Here is a 26591-nt window from a genome sequence, read left to right on the forward strand (position 1 = left end):
ACTGGGAGTATCTCCTTTATTGTGTCTGGAGTAGAAGTCTGCGAAGTTAAAAGCAAATAATCCATCAAAAATGCATTTCTGCTGGAGGCTTGTCTCTGCCTCCCTGCCCACCACCACATTCTGTGAGAGGCCTCTCCCAGAAGTTTGTCTTGTGGCAGAGCCTTAAAACTCCACCAGAGCTGTGCAACTCTGCTTAAGTATCTTGAAATGTGACTGGTGCCTATCAGCAATAACATTTTACATTTAAAATGGAACAATTCAGTGGTTTGTGCACCTTTGGAAACCTTGGCACAAATGCCATTTTGCTACTGCCTGAGAAGACCTACCGTGTGTATCTGTGTATCCTGAAGAGCCCCAAGTGTGTGTGGAGCTCCTGAAGTCAGTGCCTCTTTCCATGGCTGGGCTGAGATGCTGCTGACTGTGTCCACCTGTGTGTAAATGTGCAGCATCCCTTGGCCTTCAGCAGGCAGGAGAGCACATGGAGCTGCTCCCTGAGCACTGGATTCATGGGATGTGTGTTGCAGCAGAGCTGGGTGGCTGCTGCAGAGGTGGGAAAAGTGAGCCCTTCAGGCTGCAATCACCTTGGAAACCCACGGGTCATCTTTGTGGTCTGTACAGTTAGATTCATCAGCCCAGAGGCAGTTGGTAAAACCTGGACTGGGGCACAAAAAAAAGCAGATTTGTCCTGACTGCATCCTGCAGGACTCCAAGCTCTCTTTCCCAGTGTTTCCTTGTCTGAAGTTGGGCTAATGACTCTATTCTCCTTTATAAGCTTTTTGCTCTCTGCTGGCATGAAATGTGAGAAGAAAGCTCTGTATGACAGTGCTGGCCACTGGATAAGCACTGGCTGAGAGCCAGCTGCAGCTCCTGCACATCTGTTTGAACAGCAGGAGCAGCCAGGGGTGGTGTCTCCAACTGCCTCAGCTTCAGGGGGCAGCTCCATCCCTTGTCACTGCTCTGGTTTCACAGCTGCATCGACGAGGGTCCTTCAGGAGCTGGTGGCAGCCCAGTCTGCCCAGTGCTGCAGAGCCCTGGGTGCAGGGACCAGCTGCTGGGAACTACAGCATCACACTAATGTTGCTCCTGGACCTGAGCTGGTCCCCGTGGTGAGCTCAGGTGGAGCTGTCTGGTGTGCCACAGCATTCCCAGCTTGGAGCCAGCTCCTGCAGGACTGATCTGCAGTGCTGGCTCCCTGCATATTTGCTGGCTGTGTCCTTCAGTCATCCCAGCTGATTCAAGTTCCCGGAATCAAAAGCTGGACATTGGAAGTTCCTTAATAACTTCCCTTCTCCATGAATTTAGCTATTGTACTTCTGGGAGCCTCCCAAAGCCAAAGTCCTCCAAGTGCAGGAACTCCCCCAGCAGCAGACATTTGAAATAAAACAAACAGAATTCAGGCACTGCCTATTTTTAACCTTCCAAAGGTAACAGAGTTGCCGTGGTTGCTTTGTCTACCTGTTTCTCCCTCTGTCTGTCCCAAATCATAGCTTTAGCACATGTTTATTAATTGCAGACTAATTTAGGGGAACAGCAGCCTTGACTATGTTTCTGTGACTTCTTGAAAATGAATGTCTGTGCAGAGCCCTGGAGGCCAGGTTGGCACTTCTCCAGGGAAGGGCTGCAGGTCCCTGGATCAGGTGGCCAACTGGTCAGTGAGAGAATGGTGAATTCAGAATTAGCTCCATCATGTTCTGCCCCCTGCCCAGGTGGTGATGGCAATGTGGAAAGGATGGAAGGAGGATCTGGAGGTGCTGCAGAGCATGGGGGAGTGGTGACACAGGTGGAAGGAGGCAGTTGGATGTGCCATGGTGGGTGAACTAATGCAGGGAGTAAAAACACAAATATACTGGGAATCAGACTTCTTCTCCTTATGGATCTCCTGCCTTTATCTAGGAATGCCAAGGACCCAGAATGGAGCCCCCATGCCCCTCTGCCCCCATCTCCCCCCAGGAGTTCAGCGTGGTCTGTGACAACATGCTGCAGGGCCTGGGGCGCTACCTGCGCTGCCTGGGCGTGGATGTCCGGCTGCTGGACAATGAGGATGAGCACAGGAAAGCTGCTGAGGTGAGTTCACAGCTCCCATGTCCATGGGGACGTGATGGGGGTTCCTAGGAAGCTGCACTGGTTCTCAGGCTGCAGGAGCTTCCATCCCTATGCTGAGTCCCAGCTCTTTGGGTCACCCTGAGCTCTGGCAGATGGAATCAACTGATCCCTCCAGTGGTGTGTGGCCTTGGTTCTCACTTCCAGGAGAGAGGAGGCTAGCAGAAACTGCTATGACCTCACTCTTACGTGTGTCTGTTTGTGTCATTGGCAGCTGGGGTGGCTCAAGTCATGAGAAGAACACAAGTGGAGGGTAAAGATCATAGAATCACAGAGTGGTTTGCTTTGGCTTGGAAGAGGCCTTAAAGATCATCTCCAACCCACAAAGACATGACCAAGTGTCTTTGTGGAGGCTGTGTGTTTGCAACAAGACAAAAGTCAGTGAAAGGAGCTAACACTCAGATTTATAATGCACTCCAGTTTGAGCTTGCAGGGAATGTATTTGTCTGCCTTGTGTCCAGGTCAGTTGGGCAGAACCACAATTCAAAGATGGCTGTTCAATACAGAAGGGAGAATGTCCTTAATCAATAGCCATATAACATCCTGGCTGGCCTTGCAAAGGCCAAAGGTGATCAGCCACAACTCGCAGTGATATTTAGGAAAGGAAGAGGGGACCATGAGTATTGCTCTGGGCTCCCATAATAACTCTGCCTTTCTGCCTACTGGATGAGAGACAAATGCTGCTTCATTTCAGACACAATTCTGCTATCCCAGGAGAGCAGATCACAGAATCACAGAGTCACAGAATCCCCTGAACTGGAAAGGACCCACAAGGATCATTGAGAAGAGCTCCTGGTCCTGCACACGTACCCCAGCATTTCCACCCTGGGCACCCCTGGCAGCGCTGGCCAAAGGCTCCTGGAGCTCTGGCAGCCTCAGGGCCGTGCCCATTCCCTGGGCAGCCTGGGCAGTGCCAGCACCTCTGGGGGAAGAACCTTTCCTGCTCTCCAGCCTGAGCCTGCCCTGACACAACTTCATGCCATTCCCTCAGGTCCTGTCCCTGGTCACAGAGAGCAGAGATCAGTGTCTGCCCCTCCTTTTCCCCTCCCCAGGAAGTTGTAGCTGCAATGAGGTCTCCCCTCAGTCTGCTTTTCTGCAGGCTGCACAGACCAAGTCTCAGCCACTTCTTATACACCTTCCCCTCAAGGCCCTTCACCATCTTTGTTGCCCTCCTTTGGACGCTCTCTAATGGCCTAGTGTCTTATTTTACAGTGCCCAAAACTGCTATCAGGGTTCAAGGTGAGGCCACCCCAGCCCAGAGCAGAGTGGGACACTCCCCTCCCTTGACCAGCCCGTGATGCTGGGCCTGATGCCCCCAAGACTCAAATGTCCCTCCTGGCTCCAGGGCACTGCTGACTCACATTCAACTTTCTTTCAACCAGGATCCCCAAGTCCCCTCCTGTGACGCCACTCTCCAGCATCTCATTCCCCAGTGTGTTTGTATATCCAGTGTTGCCCCATCCCAAGTGCAGAATATATCACTTTCCCTTCTTGAACTTCCTCTGGTCGGTGATTGCACAGCTTTCTGATTTGTCCAGGTCTCCCAGAGGGCCCCCCTGCCTTCGAGGGAGTCAACAGAGATATCCAGGCCACACAGTGTGTGCTATTAAATGTGCATGGATCACCCAGCCTGGTGTGCAGGATGTTTCCTCTTCAGATGTCTGCTTGGCCTGAATCTGGGGCAGGCTCAAACTTCTGCAGAAATAATTAATATCTCCTCCCTGCCAAACTTGCACAAGTTATTTAAACAAACTGGTTCTCAGTGCCTCCCCCCAGAGCCCCATCGCCACTCCTCATCCCCATCCCTTATCGTGCCATGGACAGGATGTTTGACATTGCTTTCTCTATGGTGACCGGACAAACATCCTTTCACTATCAAAAGTGCTTGGAGTGTTACTGTATTGCAGAGCCTTTGATCTAGGCTTGGAAATTCAAAGATAAAAATAGACTCCTCCCACCCTGTCTGATATCTGGCTGATCCTGATTGAATCAAAGTTGAATGTTGACCACCCTACACCCAAAAACTTGGGAATGTTATTGCTAAGGCCAGCAGAGGGTTTGGATCCTGGTCACCGAGTACAAGACAGATGGTTTGGGTGTTGTCCCAGCACAGTCTCAAACTGGTGTCACTAGAACAACTAAGAGTGTACAGCATTAGTGTTTGCTCTTCATTAAAGTCTTTTCACTTAAATGATTTATCAGTCATACTACACTTCTCTTTGTGCCAAGAACTGCAACACCTGGCATTTGCTCCTTATTGTTCTCATTCCTTCTCTTTGTTAAAGTGGCTTCAAGTGTTGGTGGGCAGATGGGTTTGGTCCTTCACCTTCTGTTATTTGGCATCAAGCTTAAAGGCCTGAGAACTTCCTCAGCTGTGCTTGGGCAGTTATGAATTTTATTTATTTTTTTGTTTAGGCTAGCACATGTAGCAGGAGTTGATTTGGCAACCCCCGTTCCCATGGATGTGAAACCTTTGTCCTGTGTTATGCTTCATGTTGTGCTGTTGTTATTAACTAAATATTTTATCTTGGACTTGTCATGGTGATTTTATCATGCCAGATCTGCAGAGGTGTGAGAGCAGGGCCTCTGGCACCACAATCCACTGGATCCCCTCTGGCTGACCAGATTTAATGGTGGAGTTGGCAGTGCTAGATTTGTGGTTGGACTCGATGACCTGAAGGTCTTTCCCAGCCTTAACGATTCTATGATTCTACGGTTCTATGTATCTGCTGTGAGATGCTACCAGCTTGCAGTCTTTGATTTAATGATGCCATTTAATTAGGACTTGATTGGAGAAGTGACTGATTAAAGTTGCCTGTCATAAGTGCAGATACAGAAAATCTTTAAAAATGGAAAAACAGTAGAAATTCATACTGAAAATGTCTCTGGTTAAATCTGTCCTCATGAACTCACAGGCTGTTCCTTACAGAAGCATTTTAGCTCCTGTGCATGAGCAGCAGCCTGTCTGAAAGGCAGCTTTTATTAAGCCCTCTCACTCAATGGGGTGGCCGTGCTGTTTTTCCCATATTAACTTGCTGTCCTACCTGCTGTAGCACCTGCACACACCTGTGTGGCACAGCAAGTCTGCAGCTGGGGCTGGAATTAGTTCCAGATGTGCTGGACATGCTCCTTTACCTGAGAATTTTTGCAGCTTGTGCACTGAGAGCTGGTGGGACTCACCATGTACTGTCCCCAGCAGTCCTTGCCCAGCAGCACTGCTCACTGCACCTCGGGCAGGGCCTTTGCAGGACTTCAGGCAGTGGCCCAGGCTGGCCCAAACCTGGTTTTCTGCTGTGTGGCCTCTCTGAAGAAGGGCTGTGTGCATCCAGCCATTCCTCCTCAGGGACTCTGACTCCAGCTCCAGGCAACCCATGGGGTAAAGAACGTGGAGATTCCCTCTCTGGAGTGCAGCAGGTTCTGAGTGTGCAGGTCCTGGTTTTGGGTGATCCACCCTTTGCCTTTGCACTTAATCCCATAAGCAACAAGTTATTTGCAATTAATACAAGTTTATTTACTTAAAATTGTACCCTGTGCCTGTTGTGTTCCTACCCAGGTCTTTCATGTCCTATCCCTGGAAAAATCCAGGTCAGGTTGGATGGAGGCTCTGAGCAGCCTGACCCAGTTGAAGACGTCCCTGTTCACTGCAGGGGAGTTGGGACAAGATGACCTTTTAAAGATCTCTTCTAAACCAAACTATTCTATGATTCCATCTTGTCTTCTGCAGGCCTCTCTTTGCAGAGAATCTTAAACCTATCTTTTGAGTTTTCCAGATAATTGGAAGGAGATGGAAAAGTGGATGCTTCTATTTTCTCAGCAGTTTTGCAGAATCAGGCAAAGCAGTGGCATCCTTCTCATACCAACCTTACAGGATCACCCAGCAGCCTGAGTGACTGCAGTAGATCCTGCAGTGTTGTACCTCAGGGGCAGAGCAAAAGGTTTTAAGAAAATGTTCATAGTCTCTTAGGTTTCTAATAAAAGCTGTTTCAGTTGTGTTCTGGGTTGGCTTACTTTATTTTTTGAATGGACTTTGCTCTTGGTCTTCAAAATCATCCGCATCTCTAAGGATAATCTGATGCTAAGGCAAACCTGGTATCTTTTGAAGTGTGCTAATAACCAGAAGGCAGGTAAAACTGGCTTCCCAAGGCTCCCATGCTGTGGAAAATTCCCTTGCAAGGTTACACCTACCCTCCAAAGCTCCAGGTGAACCAGCAAGTTGCAGAGAAGGGCCAGGCTGGATGGATCTCAGGAGCCAGATAGGGCATTGTGCACCCAGATCTAAATTGCCCTAGACTAATTTGGAGCCAGGTGATACAGAAGGGATTTTAATCCAGCAGTGAGCAGATCTTCACCTAATGGGGAAATCTAATCTTGGATCTTGTCTCAGCTTTGACTGGCTTTTTCCATATTTTTGATGTAGAGACATTCTCCAGGTTTGCTGGTCTTTTTAGTTTGGTGGGAAGCTAAATTCAGAGAGGGCAGATGAAGAGCTGTGTTGATTTTAAGATCAAGACTTGGCTTTTGATGTTTGGTCAGCAGGAGGAGAAGGTCTTTCATTGGAAACCTTGATACAAATGGATCTGCACAGAGAAACAAAACTGGGTGGATGGTTTTGGTGTGACACTTAAGGCCACATTACAAAACTGTGTGATAACTCCGTGCAATTTATACTTTTCAGGAAAGCCGAAGAGAAGATTAGGGTAGCAATACTGGGAGAGCTGGACTGAGTGTGCTCAGAGCTGTTAAGCTCTTGGTTTACTGTCTCTTTTAAAAAAGCCTGGGATTACAGGGAGGGCCTCTGCATTTGGAGTGGGTTTTGTGATCCCCTTCTCTAGCAGATCCTTGTCTGGCTGCTTTCCCAGCACATATCCTGGGGCAGACACTTTCTGTCCACTCCCTTTTGGTCTGAAGCAAGGCCTTGATGGCCCAGGCTCAGGATATCACTGCAAGGGGAACACAACTTTTCCTGTACATGTCAAGGACATGTGGCATTGCCCAACATGTGTCTTGCATTGACTTGGCAAAGTTTAACTTACAAATCCACAGCTTTGTGCTGCTGTTTTTTTGGAACCTCCTTTGCCCTTGGTTCAGGATGCTTTAGATTGTCACAAATCATCCTGCTGCTGGTGCTGGCTTGGAAACAAAGGGGCTCTCTCTGCCCTCTCTCCTCAGTAGCTGCCCTTCCAGGTCTCTCTGACAGTAATTCCTGTGGGTTCATTCATTTCTGCAGGATGGAAGTTGGCTGAACAGACAGACACGTTAAGGGCTAATCAGTAATACCAACAGATTAGGCAGTGCTTTCTACCCAGAAGGTCTGAGCCTTTTCCAGAGGAAGTTGATATTATCTTTGTAATAGATTGTGAAATTGAGGCCAGTGCCCTCTCTGCAGCACTTGGGCTAGAGCACAGGTCCCTGACAGCCATGCCAAAATGCTGCCCTGGGTGTTCTTTTCCTCTCATTTGCATCCCTGACCATACATCCCCCCATGGTCCCAGTGCTGCCTTCCCTCGTTGCTTTTGGAGAAAAAGAAAGAATTGTGCCCTTTTCTCCAGCACATACCCTCTGTGGTCTCAGTCAGATGTGTGCTATCACATGGCTTTTCTGGCTCTGCGTGCTTCTCCCAGTCGTTTTTCCAGAGGCAGAAAAACATGTTGGAAGAGTTATTGCTTTTCTCCTTTTTATTTGATGTTCTTTGCCTGTCTCTGCAGAGCCATTTAGATAAGGGGATTTATCAAGCTTGAACTAATTAACCCTGGATGTAGAAAGTCAGAATGGAGTGTTCCATCTGTGAAATCCTCAGACTTACCCTGAAGTAAACATGGGTCTGGAGGAATTTCACATCCCTTTTCCCTTGTTTGCAAATCCCTGTGGTGACCTTTTGCTGTTGCCTTAGCAGACCTCCCTCGCTACCATGCCACAAGGGTGCTGTGGTGGCTGCTCAGCAGCAGGACTGCATGGGGTGTCTGTGCTACCCCTTCAAGGCTTTTGTTCTTAGAGGTTTTTTCCTCTATTGAGAGAGAGTGGGTTGATTTTGAAAGAAATCCAGTAATTTTGCCTGTAGAAAGATGTTTTAGAAGTTGCTGCCAATCACTTTCTCAGTGCAGAACTTTCAGCCAAAGAGTGACTTCACAACTAAAGGAGGGAAACAGATACCTGAAAGCTCAGCAAGAAGAAAAAAGGGGAAAAACAGGTTGTTTAGCTGCCTGCATGGGACCTTCACAGCCTTCTCCCCCTTGTTTCCTGTTGCCATAGGTCCAGTGAGTCTTAAGAGAATGACTACCCAAGAGAGAGCTTAAAAGTTGTTGGTTTGTCTGGTGTTCCCTGGCTGTGCTTGCTGGTTTCTCTCTGGGAAGTGCAGCAGGACTCTGATCCCAAATGTGTCTTCCTGCCAAGGGTAGAGAGGGATCCAGACAGAGCTGCTGCACTCTGTACCAGATGAGGGACCTCCATGACACACATCTGGAGTCAGTGAAAAACATGAGGACTTCTAACAGAATCCAAGCCAGAGGAGAGAAATAACCTTGTGTGTACTTCAAAGCACTGATCTCTTGTCAGCAGGATCAGAGCTGAGTCCTGGTTCACATGGGAATCCTTGTGAATCCTCCTTTGCTGCAGCCATGAGGCTCTGTCCCTCCTCCAGGAGGGTGAGGGGTGGGAGGAAGGGGCATCATTCAATCATGTGAAGGAAGGTCAGTCACACTTCCACCCTTGCAGCTCCAGATGTAGTGTCTCCCTTTGGCAGCGAGCCCTCTGCAGTGTCCCCGAGCCTGTGTCAGCAGGCAGGTGATGAGCTCCCTGGGAACTCAACACAGACCTTCCACTTGAAGGACCAGACCTCTGACAAAAGCTCAGGATTCCAAGTCAGGAGGTGATAAACTCTACAGGAGATGTTCTCTGCAGCCTGGAAAGGTGCATAATTCCTGTGTTTTGGGTTGCCAGGACAATAACGCTCTCCTTCTCTAAGGAGCAGTTTTGTTGAAGGTATGAAGTTTGCAGGCATGTTTCATGGTACATTTTTTTTCTAGAATTACCTGGTTAGGTTTTCTTCCCTTTTCCCCTGTGCAGCAGAACTGTTTCCTTCTTTGTGACCCAGAGTGGGGAAATAGAAATAGTCTGGGTTAATGGAAAAAAATATATTGTTTTTGTATAGGATAGTTTCAAGGTGGAATGGTTCCCTGGGCCATCTGTAGTATAGATGCACCAGCAGCTCGTTCCAGCACATGGGAGATGAGGCAGGGATTGGCAGGGAGGGTACAAGGGGTGAGCCATGCCTTGAGCTGCTGTTGCTGACAGGAGCTCTTGGCTAGGTGGGGACTGACACTGAGAGAAACACTCGATATCTCCAGTTCACCTCCTCTCTTCTGTGACTACAAGTAAAGCCTGAACTGATTATAACTTCAGCCCCTGTTCATTTGGATTTTTACTGTTTTTTCCAGATTGCCCGACGGGAAGGAAGAGTCATTTTGACCTCTGGACTCCCATATCAGACTGTGAGTGTTCCAAGCTGCTGGTGTGTTTCTGAAACAGATCATTGCGTGGTCTGGGGTGTGCAGGGGAGACAAGAGGAAAAGTCAGATCTGAATGCAACAGCTGGGTTGGATTTTTCATGTTTTCTCCACTAAAAGCTACATTTAGGGTCTTAGAGGTTTTCTGTTCTCAACCACCAAGGCTCGGGGTGAAATGCTTTTTTATACTTATATTCAGTCCTGTATTGGTGGGGAGAGTGATTGCTCTCCATTGGGGGTGGGGGTGAAAGTCAAGCCAAGCAATCCAGAACAGTGTGTTTCTGTCTGGCCTCACTGACAGGTGAAAAGGCAGCTCAATTTCTGTGCTTTTTATCCCAGAGATTCTTGCTTGCTGGCTGGCTCAGCAGCCAGTTCCAGCCCTCAGGGACATTTCTTCAGGCTTGGAAGGGGGAGATTGGAAGGCCCCAAGGATGGGTCTGGTGGAAGCTAGAGAGGTTTTGTGTTGCTATAGATAAACAGAAAAGCCAAAGCAAAGGCCAACCTTGCCCTCAGCACCAGCTGTTCAGAGCTGTTCACAGACACGCTTCAAAATGCAATGCTGAACCTGCCAAGTCAGTGCTTGCAGCGCTGTGATGTCCTGTTGCAGGTCCTGTGCAATTTTGTACTGCCCAAAAATGCATTTGGAAGAGTGAAACTGTTCTGAGTGAGCCAGAGTTCTGTTCACATGACCCAGGATGCAGGACTTCTTTGTCACAAACTGTCAGTATAAAATCTCCCAGCTACTCAGGCAGACAGTCAGAATATTTGCAGAATAGGGGTTGCTGATTTCCTATGGAAAATCAGAGTGTGGAATAAAACTCCTTGCATAATGAGACACTGTGAAGCAGGTGCAGCCACCCTGCAGGTTCCTTGGGCCTACAGCTGGTGGAATAGGAAATTCAGCATCCAGCATCATCTTGTTTGGCAGAACTCTAACTTCAAAGTATTGTGTAGGAATTGCAAAAGGAAAATAACTGTTTCCAGGCTACAGTACTCCTGGGAAATGTCTGGTTCCCTCAGTTCCCTTGCCTTCAGATGCCCTCCACAAGGATGGGATGGCTCTGCTAGGCTCTTTTACTGGTGTGTAGCTGATCCCACTCCTGTGAGTCCTTAGCATGGTCATGAAGATGTGTCTGGGACTTCCCAGGTACACTTCTCTGCAGAGTGTGGAACAAACATTGAGGGACTTCCCACATCAGCCCTTCAAATTTCTTGGCCACCAGGTAACTCCAGGTGAAACATCTGTGTGAATCAGAGGGGTTGAAGTGGTCGCTGGACATTGTCTCTATCATTGTGCTTTGGCACACTCTGTGGGATCTGGCCAAGTTTAATCAGAAAGCTGGGATTGAACTCAATTTCCTTTTGCTGCCCCTGTCTGCACCACCTCACCAAATTATGAGTTGATGGGACTTGGGTATATTTTGTAGAACAGAATCATGGAATTGTCAAGGTTGGAAAAGACCTTTAGGATGACCAAGTCCATCTGTTAACCCAGCATCACCACCGTGGTCCCCATTAAACCATGTCTCCAAAGTGCCACATCCAGATGACTCTTGAACATTTACAGAGATGACTACAACACCTCCCTAGACAACTCATTCCAATGCCTGACCCCCTTTCTGTGAAGAAATGTTCCCTGAAATCCAATCTAAACCTTCCTTGGAGCATCTTGAGGCCATTTCCTCTTGTTTTGTCACTTGTTAGCTGGGAGAAGAGACCAACGCCCCTGGCTACACCCTCCTGTCAGGGAGTTGTAGAGAGTGAGAAGGTCCCCTCTGAGCCTCCCTTTCTCCAGCCTAAATCATGTTTCATACACATAAAAATCATGTGGTGCTTCAGGAGTCAGAGCTCTTGCAAAGTGGCTGTTAGGTTACCAACTGTGGTGCTCAGACCAGAATTCAGACTGAAAACACACACTAACTCCAAGCATTATTCCAAATTCAAACCAAGCCAAGAGTATTGGAACAGCCCCATATGCCCTGACGCTCGGCCTCACTCGTGTCTCTGGTTTGCAGCTGCGCTCCCAGGTGGGAGAAGGAAGGTGTTTCTCTGTGAACTGCTCCGAGAAGACAAAGGAACAGGCGCTGCAGGTGCTGAAGCACTTCAACGTGCAGGTGTCCCTGGGTGACATCTTCAGCCGCTGCCAGGTAGGACGAGGCTGGCTCCAGCGCCGGCTCCCGCTCACCCACTGCTCCCTGCGCTGTCTTGGCGTCCTGGGCCTTGCACTCGGTGTCTTCTTGGTTCCCAAGAGTTCTGCTTGAACTTTGGCAGCACCTGGAAGAGCCGTGAGGAGTTCTGAGTGCAGTCACATCTGTCACAGTGCTGAGGGCTCAGTCAGAGGATCAGAGGCTCTGCATCTGCAGCTTTACTAGAAACTCCCTTGTTTTTCTGATTTTTGGTATTTGGCCGGTGTTTTGGCATCAGCTGTCATGGTTGGACTCTCTTTGTTGCCGTGTCCTCTGTCTAGGACACATGCTGTTTTAATTATAAACCATGTTTAATTATGGCTCTGTGATTCTGTTAACACTTAATTACTTTAATAGGAGGATTTTTCATAGGACTTCTTTTTTTTTTTCTCAGAAGCTATTAGGTTAATTCATGTCCATGCTAGTTGATGGCTTCAGACTGTGTTTGGCACAGGATATCTGTGGATTGCTGTTAAGAATAAATTTTAATTGTGTTAGCTCAAATCACCCTCTCTTCTAATTTCACTATTGTATTTATTACAGCAACACGCCGAAACCTATCCCCTCCCAAACTGCATTACAAACCAACAAGGAACTTCAGCATCTCTCACCTTATCAGTGTTTAAAGAGAGAAAAAGAAGCAAGCTGGTTAGAAAATTAGCTTTTTCTTAGAGATAAAAAAAGCCAATGAGTCTGGCTCAATGCCTCATGGTAGAGATCTGGGGTCTCCTGGCCCAATGGAATTGTACAAGTGGTGTAGGAGCAGACACAGCAGAGAGCATGTCCTGAACCTCTGTTTATATCTGCTGTCAGATGTTGAAACTTGATCTGTAACTGAGAAAGCAAATGAGAGTTGTCCAGCTGAGTAGGTTGGCTGTGAGAGGAGACTGATGAAACTCCCTGCAGGTCAGATCCACAGAACAGGGGTTCATCTTACTGCAGGATAAATGGATATATTCAGCTATGGGATACTGCCTTCAGCCCTGTGGTTTTATTGTCCCAGAACAGATTGCAGTTGTTATACATATATATATTTATAGTGGCACACTGGCTTCTTGGCTGTTTTAAACAAACCTTTAAAAATACTCATGGATTCTCCAGTTCCCTGACATCCCATAAAATAGCAGTGTTCCTCCTGATGGGTGTTGAAAAACCACAAAAATAAGCACACACACACACACACACACACAAAACCATGCTGCAGGAAACTCTGTGGTCTCTAATAAATGCACAAGACTGTGCAGCAGACAATGAAGAACTGGCCCCTCACCCAGGATCTGAGGTCTGGAACTGGTTAACTCTATGGGTTTAGTACATGCTATCTTAGTTTACAATATAAAGAGGGGTAATCAGTCTGTCTAGGAATATATACTAAGTGTTCTCTTACTTCCAGGAGAAATGCCTTCCCTGTAAATTGTGGTGGTGGAACAGCTGCATATTTTACACCCCTCAGGATGGGAAGATTCTGATTTGTCAAACTTTTCCCTGTTCTGAATCATATTTACCTTCATTTAAGGCCTTGGCATTTTGGAGCAGATTTTGCTCAGCTGTCTCTGCAGACAGCACAGGTTTGGCTGATGTGCTGCTGATCCTCTGGAGAAGAATCCCAGCTCTCCCAGCAGCACCTCCCGAGGCTGTGTGCAAGGGGAGCCATGGGCTGCACACGGAGAGGGATCATCCTCCAGCACTCTGGAAAACTGACAGCCCACATCAACAGAGGCAATTCCTGCCTTCAGGAGGGTGCTCTGGGCCCACATGGCCTACAGAAACCTCAGCAGTTCTTTTATACATCCTTCCTAAAACATCCTCATTCTTTCTAAACCTAATTGGGCTTAATTAGGATGGAGGCCAGATCCTGAAACTGCTGAGCTGTGCTTGCTAGCCTGTCTGTGCTGCTCTGGAGCTGGGTCACAGACCTTGTGGCTCCCAGACTGCTCTGAGCTCTGCTCTTCCTTGCAGAGCACTTTGCTGAGGGGTGACAGAGTGGTGACAGAGAGTTTTGGCTGCTCCTACAGTGGGAGAGCATGGTGGGCACAAAAGCAGGACTCCAGAAAGAGCCAAGTGCTGCTGTGTCTGTGCTAGGCAGGAGGAGGATGGGCAGTAGTGACCCATGAGCTGGACTCCTCTGCTCCCTCTCCTGCCTGGAGCTGGGCCTGACCTACCAGCACGGGATGGGTTATCTGTGTCATCAGCCCTGGCTGTGTGTCACAGGAAGCAATGTGGCATCCTGCCTGCTCCCTCTGTCTCATGGAGCAGGGGCTTCTTTTGTCTCCTGGGCTCTGTTCTGTAAATGGCTGGAGTGAATATGGCAGCAAATGTTGTCATAACAATTAATGCGTGTAGTGCCGAGCACGTGGTAAAAATAGGTCACAATTCAATGTTGTACCCAAGACTGCTGGAAAATACGTTTCCTCTGTCAGCTCCCTCAGCAGGAATGGACGGGCTATCTTTTACAGATGTAAAGAATGGGCTTGCTTTGTAACCCTGCCAAAATACTGCTTCTGTTAAAACAATGGCCAATACTGGCTACCCCTGTCTGACCTAGAGCAGCAAGTGCACAGGGAGTGTCATCCAGGGGCTGCTCAGCATTTTTGCTCCCACTTGTGCTGGGCTTCAGCTTGGTTTCTCCAGTTAAAGGCTTCAGGTGTGGAGACTGCTGCCAAAGATGTCAGTGGTGGTGCAGGAATAAACTTTTCATTCCATGTGTTCCTCAAGTGCTGCATTATAAGGACTCAGTGATGATCCTGGTGAAGCCACCCCTACAGTAGCTGTAGCTAAGCCTGGTGGTGCCTTTGGGGAGGAACATTTTAGTGGGGCTGAGTGAAAATAAGATTAATTCTATCTTTTGGTGACATACAAAAAACCCTATAGAAGTTCTACATTTCATAGCTTAAAATGTTACAAACCCATTCCTTGTATTTGAAATGCAAATGTCATGTGCTGGTCATTTCTTCACTCATTTGAGTATCTTGTATTTTTCTTCTTTTCAGACAGCTGAAATACTTCCTTCAGGAAGGGACAGTGTGAAATAATGTTTGGGATGTTCAACATACTGAACCCTTACAGTAGTCAGGAAGATTTCTGTGGAGTTCTTGGAGGCTGTTGTGGGCAGCCTTAGCATCAGCTCACAGCTCAACTCACCCAGGAGATCAGTGGTGCTCGTTTCTCCACAGCTTGGAGGAGATTCTAACACAGCATTAGCAGTTCAAGCAGGAAAAAACAAAAAGCACCCAAACCTGCTGAAGAAGGCATGGGCTCCAGTCCATGGGCACAGACAGCTGACAGAGGGGTCATTTCATAATGGGGTGAAATTCAGCTCCTCTCCCAGGTGCAGCAGTGGTTGCCTCCCATCCTTCCTGGTGCTGTCCCTGTTTGGGACATCCTGCTGTGACACTTGGGTATGGCCCGGTGAGACAGCAGGAAAACATGAACTCCATGTCTTCATGTCATTCCAGTCTCTTAAAGGAGAATGAATTGTCTCTTGAGAACAGCCATGTTTTGGCAGGATCCATTACCTGGATGACTGGTATGACTTTTGCCATCTTGCTTTTCCATGCCATGTGATTGAAAGTCCACCCAAAGCAGGTGTGGGCTATGCCTCTGAACATGCCCCTGTGCCAGGGCCTTGTCACTGACTGCTTGGTGAGCCCGAGGGCCCAGGATGTTTCATCTCCCGTGGCTGAGGTGTCTGGCCCAGCCAACTTGTGTCAGTGAAAGAACACTGGTATGGAATCAGTGGAGGCACAGGGCTGGCAGGCTTGGGGTGAGTAGTGCTGTTGACAGGGAGGTATCCCAGCTTGGATGGTGATAAACTGAGGAGATAAACACTGCAAGTTGTTAGTTTTACATCTTTATATCACAAGGGTTTGTCACTATGGCTTGAAGGGACAGCTGTGTTCAGTGTTGTTTGGGCTCACCAAGGAATTCCTCCTGGAATCTGGAAGAACCTTGTGGTTAAAGGTTTCTAACTGCTGTAAAACCCTCACTGCTGTGAGGCTCTGCAGCTGGGTTTGGAGCCAGGAGGGCCTGTCCATCTGCAGAAAAGCTGTGCTGGGCTTTACTGAGAAGTGTAGCTGCTGCTCAGCTCACTTCTGGGTCTGAGGCTTTGCTCGGGTCCAGGGGGGGAGCGGGCTGCGGGACCTGGGTCGCTGTGCTACCCCCACCTCCCCCGGGCCTCTCTTTCCTTTCCCACCCTCTGTTTGACTTGACCCTTTAGCCTCTAAGCTGGCTGGGGCAGGGACCCTGTTTGAACAATACCTTACACAACAGGAGGCTGATCCCAGGTGAGGTTTCAAGGCTTTCCTGCAAGGAAAAATGATTGCAATTATATCCCCTGCAAAAATAAATGTGCAGGGGAAAGCAGTCCCAGGCTCCAGCTGCAGTTTGTGCATCTGAACAGCCCCACATTGAGAGGGGGATTATCTGCACATTCAAATAGGTTGTCTCTTGCACATCACTGAATGCTCTGATCCTAAATAAGCAAATTACATCAACTATTCTGATGTCCTGTTTAACTTATGACCTCAGCCTGAGCACTGCAGGATATGAGAGATAGCTGCTCAATTTCATTGTCTGGAGATCTGATTTTTTTTTTTTTTGCCCCCCCCCCCCCCTTTCAGTTTCCAAACTACTCACCCCAGTTTTACAAAGGTGTTAGCATGGGATTAGGAGTAGGCGGGGAGGAGGGGGGAGGAAGAGAGGAAACCACCTTTTTTTTTTTTTTTTTTTTTAAATTAGGTGCAAAAGAATTCTAACAGTTGCAGCAAATGTTTCTGGTTTTTTGTGGTTAAGGTAACAAATTTCATTGCTGCAAAGCTCATCATGTGCAAGCTGACTTATGCAGAGGGAGGCCAGGATGGAGCAATCCATTTAGCAGAGACAAAGAAAAAAGCCTTATGATGAGATGGAAACCCTGTACTTGGGGCACTTTGCGAGAACCTTTGAAGCCAGCCTGGGAACTCTGGCAATATTAGTTGATAATTAGTAATATAGATCCCTCAAGCTGTTGTTTAGATTGAAAATGTGCATGTCTCTCATGAGCCTCTGTCACACCAATCTGATCAGCAGGCTTTTTTCTTCCTTTTATGTGGGTTGCTCTGTCGGTCCAGACGGTGATGAGAACTGCCAGGCATCGTCTTTCTCACTCAGTTGTGAGCTGAGCAGCTATCTCCTGCTCCAGCGTGGCATGGAAGTGGAACCAGGGCAATTTTGCTTTGTGGTCACCTTTCCTGGCCTGAGCAACAGTCATTTCATTCATTTTAAAATACCAGCCGTCCTTTCCCATGCACACAGAAAAACCAGTAAGGTTTAAAGGCTACGTATTTCATGAAATGTTTCTGCCCCAGCAGACAGCAAGGGGCTGGCCTTGGGAAACAATCAAGACAAAAAGCATCTTCAGCTCCAGTAGGAGACATCATCAAAGAATTCAAAAATGTTCTCATAGCCCCTGGTTCAGCTTTTGAGCTGCCTTCCACCGATGCAACATCACATCCCCATTTACCTCCTTTCAGCCCTGAAATCTCTTTGGAAAGTGCTGTGTCACCCTCTAAATGAAGAATTTAGAAGGGTCATATGTGATGGATTTCAATGACTTGGGAATGCTGAGAAAGAGAATACTGTTTGGAAACCCTCTGTGGTTTAATAAAAGGTTCATCCATAGGATGCAATTTGTCAGCGCCTACAGGTCAGGAAAACCTGTGATTAAGAGCATCTGTGGTTTCCCCAGATGTGTGAGTGAGCTGCTTACTCCTCCCTAGTCACCCAAACTCAGCCCGGTGCCTGCCCACTACGTGGGCTGTGATTTCTTGCTTCTGAGTGTGATTGTTCAACACAAAGGGTGAGGCCCTCTTAATCTTTTTGTTTATCCTGGGCTTGGCAATTCCGATGTAATCTGCAGCCTGTGCTGCAAAGGCTCCAGCCAGGAAGCACAGCTGGTATTATTCTGTTGAAGGAGCGAATTGCCCTCCAGAGGTACTTGTCCAGGGCTGGCTGAGTGGCTGAGTGGCAAGTGCTCCTCGCCCTGCCGCTGCGCCTCGCTGAGAGGGACCAGCTCTTTGTGTGGAGTGGCTCTAAATGACAGTCATTAAATACCATCCGACTCTGGGATAATTTATCATGGCAAATTCTGCTTCTTTTCAGTCTCTTGTTGAGATTTTTATTTGCTAACCTCTAATGGTTTAGAAATGATAGTGAGAAGTTATGGTTAGTGGTCATTGTTACTCGCAGGGGTGGGGACACCCTGAAGCAGCACAAAGATCAGGGAATGCTTTGGCCAGAAGGGACCTTAAAGCTCATCCAGTTCCAACCCCCGGCCATGGGCAGGGACACCTTTCACTGTCTCAGGGTGCTCCAAGCCTCATCCAACCTGGCCTTGGACACTTCTAGGGATCCAGAGGCAGCCCATTCTGTGCCAGGGTGACCTGTGTCAGGGCCTTCCCACACACACAAGGAAGAATTTTTTCCCAGTATGCCATCTCTCCCTGCCCTCTGGCAGTGAGAAGCCATTCTCTGTGTCCTGTTACTCCAGGTCCTTGTCCCAAGTCCTGCTCCAGCTCTCCTGGAACCCCTGTAGACACTGGAGATTCCAGCAGACACTGAGCAAGCCCCAACTTGTGGTTACCAGGCAGGAGGGCAGCACTCTGTCCATGATGGCTTTGCAACGCGATACATGAGTGCACACAGCACCAATTCTATAAAATTCCCAGCCTGGAGTTGGCTTAGCGTTGTACTGTTGGCCACATAAAACTCAGAGTCCCCAAAAAAAGGGCTCGACTGGGCCTAATTCTCAGCAGCGAGCCCAGCCGTCACTGCCTGGTTCCCACAGACTGTACACTTCCCTGCCAAGATTTCAGTATCTTCAGAAATTCAGTGGAGCATGAAGGTCACAGTAAGGGGAGAATGACAGCCTGAGAGGTTTTTTTCCCCTTTCAGCAACTCGGAGCAGACTGTTGTCTCTCTCTCATGTTGACTGTTTTCATAGGGTTAGCGTGAAGTTTATGTTTTACACAGCCCAGTGGCAGTCGGAGCTGGGATCAGCTGTGTTTCTTCAAGGAAGACGGTCTCATGTTGCAGACTTTCTTTCTCAGTGTCTGCAAAAGCTCGGTTTCCAGTGAAATTTCCCTTACAGATCTTTGTCTTGAGGTTCTCTTTGTGGATGTATGTGAGAGACTGTACCCAAGGTTTTGATTTGGGTATTTATTTTGGTTCTTTTATTTTCACTTGCAAGCTGCAGGCGGAAATTAAACTTCAGCAGGGAGGGGGGGAAGCTGTTAATTTTTCACAGTGTTATGTATTCCAGTGCTCAAAATGATGATGCCAAATTAGCCATTAGAGGTCAAACCTCAGCTGACAGCAAATGTTTTCTTTTGAGGAAGCCATCCTTATTCCTGGGAACCAGTTTTGTTATCCTGTGCTAAATGCAAGAAAGGTATGAATGTGTGGTTTTTCCTGGAGGGCAACACTAGCTGGAAAAATGCTGGTTTTAGCCAGTGGAAACAGCACAAGCAAACAACGATTGGCAGTGAAAACAGCACTTGTATTTAGACTAGCATAGAAAAGAAGACACAATGTAGTAGAGAGTAAATGTCCTTTTATATAGCCTGTACAAGGCTTTTTCTTCCTCTCATGGGTTTGGACAGACTATGAAGTGTGTTGGTCAGCAGAGAAGCTGGTGCACTGGGAGACAGTAACGAAGGGTCAGTGGGTGATTGTGATGGAGTGACTGTAAGGAAAATGAGGAACTCTCTGGAGAAGGCAGTGACACAGCTCTAACTCCCATCTGTCCTGAGGAAACTGTCCCCATGGTTTCTCTCAAATGTCATGAGAAAACAAGAGATTTTTAGCCAGTTTAAGTTCTGTTGGTTTCCAGTCCCCTGTGCCTCCTGAGGTCATAGTTCACTGTATTGACTGTGTCAAGAAGCCAAAATTCCCATGTTTTATGCACTGTGTAGTTTCTCCTCCTTTTCAACATTAGTGCCCTTATAATATTCTTTGTTTGCATGTCATGGTGAGGGTGGCTTGGCCAGCTCCTGGTGTTTGAATGGGAGTGGGGACTCACTGGAGCAGCACAAAGATCATGGAATGCTTTGGGTGCAAGGACATTAAAAGCCCATGCAGTCCCACCCCCTGCCATGGGCAGAGACACCTTCCACTGTCCCAGGCTTCTCCCAGCCCCAGTGTCCAGCCTGGCCTTGGGCACTGCCAGGGATCCAGGGGCAGCCACAGCTGCTCTGGGCACCCTGTGCCAGGGCCTGCCCGCCCTCACAGGGAACAATTCCCAATTCCCAATATCCCATCCATCCCTGCCCTCTGGCAGTGGGAGCCATTCCCTGTGTCCTGTCCCTCCATCCCTTGTCCCCAGTCCCTCTCCAGCTCTCCTGGAGCCCCTTTAGGCCCTGGAAGGGGCTCTGAAATCTCTGTGGAGCCTTCTCCAAGCTGAACACCCTCAGCTCTCTCAGCCAGGCTTCTGAGCAGAGGGTCTCCAGCACTCCACAACTCAGTATCCAGCCAATGTTTTCCCAAGTCCTGTTGAGAATCCTGCACAAAAACCATTGTCCTGTGTTTGCAAATGCCACTAACTCCTGCAGTGTGTTTCATTGGAACTGCACAGCTCTGCAGCCATCCCTAGTCTACAGCAGTGGCACCAGCAGACCTTTGTTCATTCAGAGGAGGAATGTAGCATCTCCGGGCATGTTTGGAGCCTTCCTTGGAAGCACCATAGGCTGAGCTGCACATACTTGTTTTCCATGTAGAGTTTGCCAAATCTGTAATTGCTCAGCAGCATTTATCTGAAGACCCTTAGTCATTAAACTGTATCACTTCCGATGGCACAAACCAGCCTGTATCTGTTATTCGTGGTATTAATTGGACAAGGTGACTCCTTGTGCCAAAACTGTGTGTCCATGGGTCCCGGTGAGATGTGGTGCAGGACTGTCTTCAGCACCTACTGCTGGAAAAGCATTTCTAGCTGATGATGATGGTCAGCAACATCCATGGGCTTCTTTGGCCTTTCTGGGAAGGAAGGCCTTGTCCCCACAAGGTGCATCTGGTCTGAATGAGTGGCTGGATGAAAGAGACCATTTTGTATTTGTGCAAACCCTCTCATCCAAGGACTACTAAGAAACAGGGACACACAAACAGGGAGAGCCACAGCAGTATACTGGTCAAAATAGAGACAGAAAGCATTTAAATTAGTTTCTCAATTCATGCATTGTGTCAGTCTTGATGAAGAGGATATTTTGCAGCTATTGTGATGAAATGTAGCTAAGCCCAAGGTAAGATCTGGCTGAGAAAGCTCAGAGGGAGAAATGGCAGTGTAGGAGTTTTGGCAAAGGTAGAAAATGTAACATTCAGGGCACACTCCTTGTGAGTCATTATCTTTTCTTTGGATAACAGGATTTGGATGATTTACTTGTGCTAATATAAGACACACAGTCTGGGTTGATCATCCTTTCATTCAGGGAAGTGGTGGGACAGGATGCAGGTGAAAGCCTGGCTTTGTCTCATGCCCAAAAACTTCTGTATTCCTATTCCCAGCTTAGCTTTTCTCTTGATGATTTCTAGGATAGCTGCTCCTGCTGAGGCATTTTAGTGAAGTGGGAGAGGCTGATGTCTGAGATGAACACAGCCAGATTTGTTTTTGTTACTGCACGTTAAAACGTTGTGGTTAAAGGTGTCCTGCACACAGCAGGGTGGTCCGACAGCCCTCGTCCCCTACCTACTTGTCCATCCCTCACATTTGCAGCTCACACCTAGGGAGGGGACACAGATGTTGAGACTGATCTGGCTGAAATGGGAGTTCATATCCACAGCTGGATCAGTACCTTGTAGTCAAACGGGATCTCAGTAACAAGATCCGTCTCAGGTGTACTGATGGTATGGACTGTTCCACCTGCAGCAGCCCGATCCTGGTTGGGTGCCCTGCATAGGTGTGGGTGGACCAGTAACCTCTGCAGCTGTTGGGGTTTTAATTTGACAGTCTTAACTTCATGGACTTTAAAGAAGGGGAGATCACTGAGCTTGGTCCTAGCAAGAAGAAATGAGCTGGTGGTTGGAGAGAAGGAAGTTGGTGACAGAGGAGTCAGAGGAGGAATATGGTTCCCTACAAACAAGGTCATATGAATGGTGACAGCATGGAGTGATCAATGTGCAAGGATAATAGGTCACTGGGGAGTCAGCCTGAAAGCTGAAACCCCTCAAAATATCTGGAACATTGTAGAAAAGAAAGTTAAGAAGACATCAAGTAAAGCTAGACAGCTCTTGCCCCCTGGCCTGTCTCGCTGTTCTGCTCCCCTCAGCATGGCTGTGCACACTCCAGTCACTGACTGTGCAAAGGAGTTGGGCACTCAGAAGTTGTTTGTGCTTCCCTCCGTGCAGACAGTGCCCCGTGGTGAAGGGTTGAGCCTCACCCTCAGGACCAAACCCACCCACAGGCAGGACCAGGCTCCCTCGGCCTGGCCAGCTCCGGCTGCCCGCGGCTGTGGGGCCGCTGCTCCCCTGAGCGGGGCCTTCCCTGGATCAGCCGCATTTACTGGCATTTACTGGCGGGCTCACATTACCCCAGTGAAAATAATCAGTTATGCAAAGTTACGCTGTTTAGATTGGGTTTCTTCTGTGTGGCCAGCGAGGTGTGAAAGTCAATCTGCACTGCAAACCCTGTGGGCACTTTCTCCCTGCTGGCTGGATATGATAGCTCTGGGTTTGGGCTCTTAGGGGGACAAGCTGGCCCTGGACTTGGGTCAAAGGGACACAAACCACAGGTGGTTACAGCGGGACAGGGCTCCTGAGCCACACAGGGCTCCTAGACCTGGCCTGGCAAAGCCAACGGGTCACCTGAGAGGAGGGTGTGAGGTCTGGCTCTGGGGAACCCTTCGGTCACCTGGCCAGGCCGTCAAGGACAGGCCATGGCTGCTGACAGAATATGCTTGTAATGGTTTTACCATGGAAGCACAGTATAATTAAAGTTGGAAAAGTCCTCCAAGATCAAATCCAACCATTCCCCCAACCACGTCCCCAAGTGCCACATCCACAGAGCTCTTAAATCTCTCTAGGCTGGGCAACCTGTTCCAGTGCCTGACCATTCTGTCTGATACCTAATCTGAAACTCCCTGGCACAACTTGAGGCTGTTATCAGTGCACTCCTGTTCCCAGGCTATCATCATGGTCTATGCAGGAACTGCAGAGCAATCCATAAATCCTCACTGTTAGGAGAAGGACTTGTTGTCACTGAAGTCTTTCACGGTATCCCTCCAATACTTTTCCTTAAGATCATCTTCCTTTTCACCCCCAAGGAATCCCAGATTTGGAGTTTAAATGCAGAAAAGGCCCTGTGGACCAACAGCCCCTCCTGCTCTCCTGCCTGCAGCCATGATGTCCCTGTGATTCCTGCCCAGAGAGCCCCAGGCTCACTCCCAGTTTGAGCTGGGGACAGGCTGTGGGTGGCCAGGGCTCAGGCTGGAGCCCTGAGCTGGCACCCACTGTGCTATCGATGTGTGGGCACAGCAGTGGCACCTCACAGGCACTGCTCAGGGGCTTGCCGGCTGCTCCTTGCTGTTCATAAGCACTGGAGCATCCCAGGGTCCGGGAGGGAAGGTCCAAGGGCTGCTGCTTTGCCCAGATTCTGCAGCCCCGATGGAATGGGAGAAACACAGAAAGGTAGCTCATGCATATGTAAATCAGTGCCAATTTATGCTGTCGCTGATCTGTGACTTACCGCAGTAACATTCATATTCCGCTTTAGTGCCAATAGCAATACTCAGCTGCTTTCTTACTCTTTAATGAAAAATACCTCTTTAGGGCTTCTTTGAAGTCCCCAGCCCTGAAAATCCCAGCTATATTGTCATCATTGTTACTGTTAACAGCCCCTGCCAGGCCCGGGAGCCTTTCCTGAGGACAGCGCGGCGGGGCTTTGTGCGGCTCCCATTCAGCGCCGCCCCGCCGCAGTCTGAAACGGCTAATGACGGGCCTCCCAGGGGACCGCTGCCAAGCTCTCAAAGACCTCCCAGGTTTGCGAGTGGCAGGGTGTCCTTTTCCTGGGGCCAGCCGCAGAAGGAATGCACACACTCAGATTCTCCTACCTAAGCCGCATCAGTCAAGTTATTTTTTCAGTTGCAAAGAGTCATCCATGCGTACAGAGCCGGTTGCTTAGCAGGAGAGAGATAGCTGTGTCAGTAGAGGACATGGAATAAATAGAGGGAAAAGGTTAGGTGGAAAGATCCCCACTAGTTTGAGGCATTATTGTGTTTTAACGTTGAAAATACCCTTTTGGAAAAATATGAAAGGCTTTGAACACTTAAGTCAGGGTCTGTGTCAAAGACAGGACAAGATTCACCCGTCCCCAGGGTGCAGTGATGGTGCAATGATGTTTATGGGTGCAATTAGGCATGTGAATGGTCTCAGTGGGCCCAGCTCCTACAAGCCATTTGCAAAGGAGAGCCAGAAGAACACTGGATGATCCCTCAGGGTCTGTTGGAAATGGGACTGGGATGTTTCTGCCAGGATTTCATGACAGTTTTAAGTCGGTGCAGGCAGCCAGTACAGCCGGATGGAGCCGGGCCTCTGCTTCCTGCCCCAGCCCCTCTCTCACCTCCCTCGTCCCAGCACAAGTGCTCGTTTAACTGCAGGGCTGCAGGCTGAGGGAACTGATCCCAGTTGAAACGGGCCTGTCAAAACCAGCTGGTTAATTTTGTCCCAGCTCAGCTCCCCAGTCTGGCTTGCTCTGCAGCTGCCCAGATGTGCAGGGAGGGGAGGCACAGGAGGGCTCTGTCTGCGCTGGGCCAGCGCGGGCCTTTGCAGGCTGGAGCCCTGCGAGCCCAGAGCTCAGGGCACTCTGGCCAGCGTGCTGCCAGCCTGTGGTGCCCGCCGAACAGGGACAAGATGGCCAGTGCCTGCAGGGCTCTCCTGGAGGCCCCAGCTCCAGCACTGCCCGCTCCTGGCTCTGGGCATGGAGCCCCAACCTCGGGGCTGGGGGATCTGCCCTACCCTGGTGATTCCCATTCATTTTGGACTCTCTGGCAGTTCCAAATATGATTAGCTGAAATTTGAGCTTCAGCTCAAAGTTAGGTGGGTGCTTATCCCTGTCCAAAGATCACAAAGGTCATGTCCAGACACCCTGGCAGGTGGAGCAGCGTGGAGCTCATGTGCCCTTTGCCATGGCTCTGCCATGGCTGAGCACAGCTCACAGTTTCCAAGGGTGTTTCTCATTATTCTGAGTGAAAAGGGCTCTTCGTGCTTCACAAATGAATTCGCCAGAGAATATGTAAGAATTGGTTCATTGCTTGCACTTGTGCTGCCAAATGAAACTAAATCTTTCCTCCCACTAATGGAGTCAAAATTAATATGTTTTCTTTTTTTTTTTTTTTCAGTTGAGGAGAAATCTGCCCTCTCTATAGGTGATGCTGTACCTTTAAGTGGGCTCCTGCTGTATAAAGCAGTTGAAGCTTCATTTAGCCTGCATGAAAAACTGGATGCATGTTGCTGAAGAGAGGAAACTGGTAGTGGATGATTTACTCAGAATGCCCTATAGCTAGAGGGTTATAAGTGACGGGGGGGAAAAGCCAAGAGCACTGGGATCTGAACCAGAGGAAATGCATGAAGACTTGAAGTGACCTTTATGCAAATTCCTAATGATGAGACTTAATTGAATTAATTTTTTCCAGAGTTTGTAAAGATCAAAATAACAATAGCCTTGAAATGCAAAGGTCTCTGGATAATGCACTGAATATATAGTTGCATACAGCTGAAAACTGCCCCAGGTGGGTGTGATCAGCCTCCCTGGCAGCAGGGTTCAGGACCCAAATCCCAGACCCAGGCTTGCTCTGGAGCATCAGGGCTGCTCTGGGAGCCAAAGTGATTCCTGGGGTTTCATCCTCCCTCCCCACCCCGTGGGACACTGCCTTAGCAAAGATGTTTATTTAAAGCTGTGTTTCTGTGGAGGGCCCCAGGAAGCCTGTGTGTCCTGGCAAGCCTGGGTGCCTGGAAGCCTGACAGGCCCCAGGAAGCAAGTGGTGGTGGCTGGGGGAGCCACTTGTGAAATGAGCTGTTGTCCTCAGCCCAGCCCGTGGCATCGGTGCATCCCACAGACATAACAACCCCAGTGAGGAGAAGCAGAGCCACCCCTGGGGGTCGCTGGGCTGTGCCCTCCTTGCAGGGTTGGTTCCCGATGGGAAATAACATGGGCATGTGTTCAGTGTGACAGTGTCAGAAACTGCTCTGGAGACTGTCAAGACCAAATTCCTGTGCTGTTCCTAGAGCTCAGATTATTTTCCTCTGTGCTTGCATTCAGCTCTAGGATTCAGTCCCTGGATGGAGACTTTTCACAAGTGCATGTAGTGTTAGAACAATGGGAAATGGACTTAAGCTGAAGGAGGGCAGCATTAGGTGGGATATTAGGATGAAATTCTTCTCTGTGAGGGTGGGGAGGCCCTGGCACAGGGTGCCTAGAGAAACTGGGGCTGCCCCTGGATCCCTGGAACTGTCCAAGGCCAGGTTGGACAAGGCTTGGAGCAGCCTGGGATGGTGGGAGGTTTCCCTGCCCATGGCAAGGGGTGGGACTGGATGAGCTTTAAAGTCCCTTCCCACCCAAACCACTCTGGGATTCTGTGATTCTCCTCCTTCATATTAATGCATACATGAGAAAGTATTGATCTGGGGAGAAAAATCAAATTAAGCACTGCTATGAAAAATTCTCATCCCCAAATCTGGTGCTTAAATTCTCTGAGCTCCTGTTTCCAAGGACTTGCAGAGTGAGGCACACACATGCACTTTTTGTCTGTGAAATACTAGCTGCCAAATTCTTCTGAATTTC

The 26591-nt window shown here is 48.8% G+C and overlaps 1 protein-coding gene across 5 annotated transcripts in view; it reads left to right on the forward strand.

The window, feature by feature from the left end:
• The window catches only part of EXD3 (exonuclease 3'-5' domain containing 3), a 250773-nt gene that overhangs the window by 126495 nt on the left and 97687 nt on the right, over window positions 1-26591 (forward strand). For 4 of the 5 annotated variants that reach the window (XM_021533676.3, XM_077787868.1, XM_077787867.1 and 1 more), the window contains 3 exons: window positions 1894-2064; window positions 9534-9587; window positions 11618-11749. In XM_021533676.3, coding sequence (XP_021389351.1) covers window positions 1894-2064; window positions 9534-9587; window positions 11618-11749 — 357 coding nt within the window. Of the gene's footprint in view, window positions 1-1893; window positions 2065-9533; window positions 9588-11617; window positions 11750-11873; window positions 12301-26591 lie in introns of those variants that run through there. The other variant, XM_077787870.1, reaches the window with a different exon arrangement.

Source organism: Lonchura striata, chromosome 22 (genome assembly GCF_046129695.1).
Source record: "Lonchura striata isolate bLonStr1 chromosome 22, bLonStr1.mat, whole genome shotgun sequence".
NCBI classification, from domain to species: domain Eukaryota; kingdom Metazoa; phylum Chordata; class Aves; order Passeriformes; family Estrildidae; genus Lonchura; species Lonchura striata.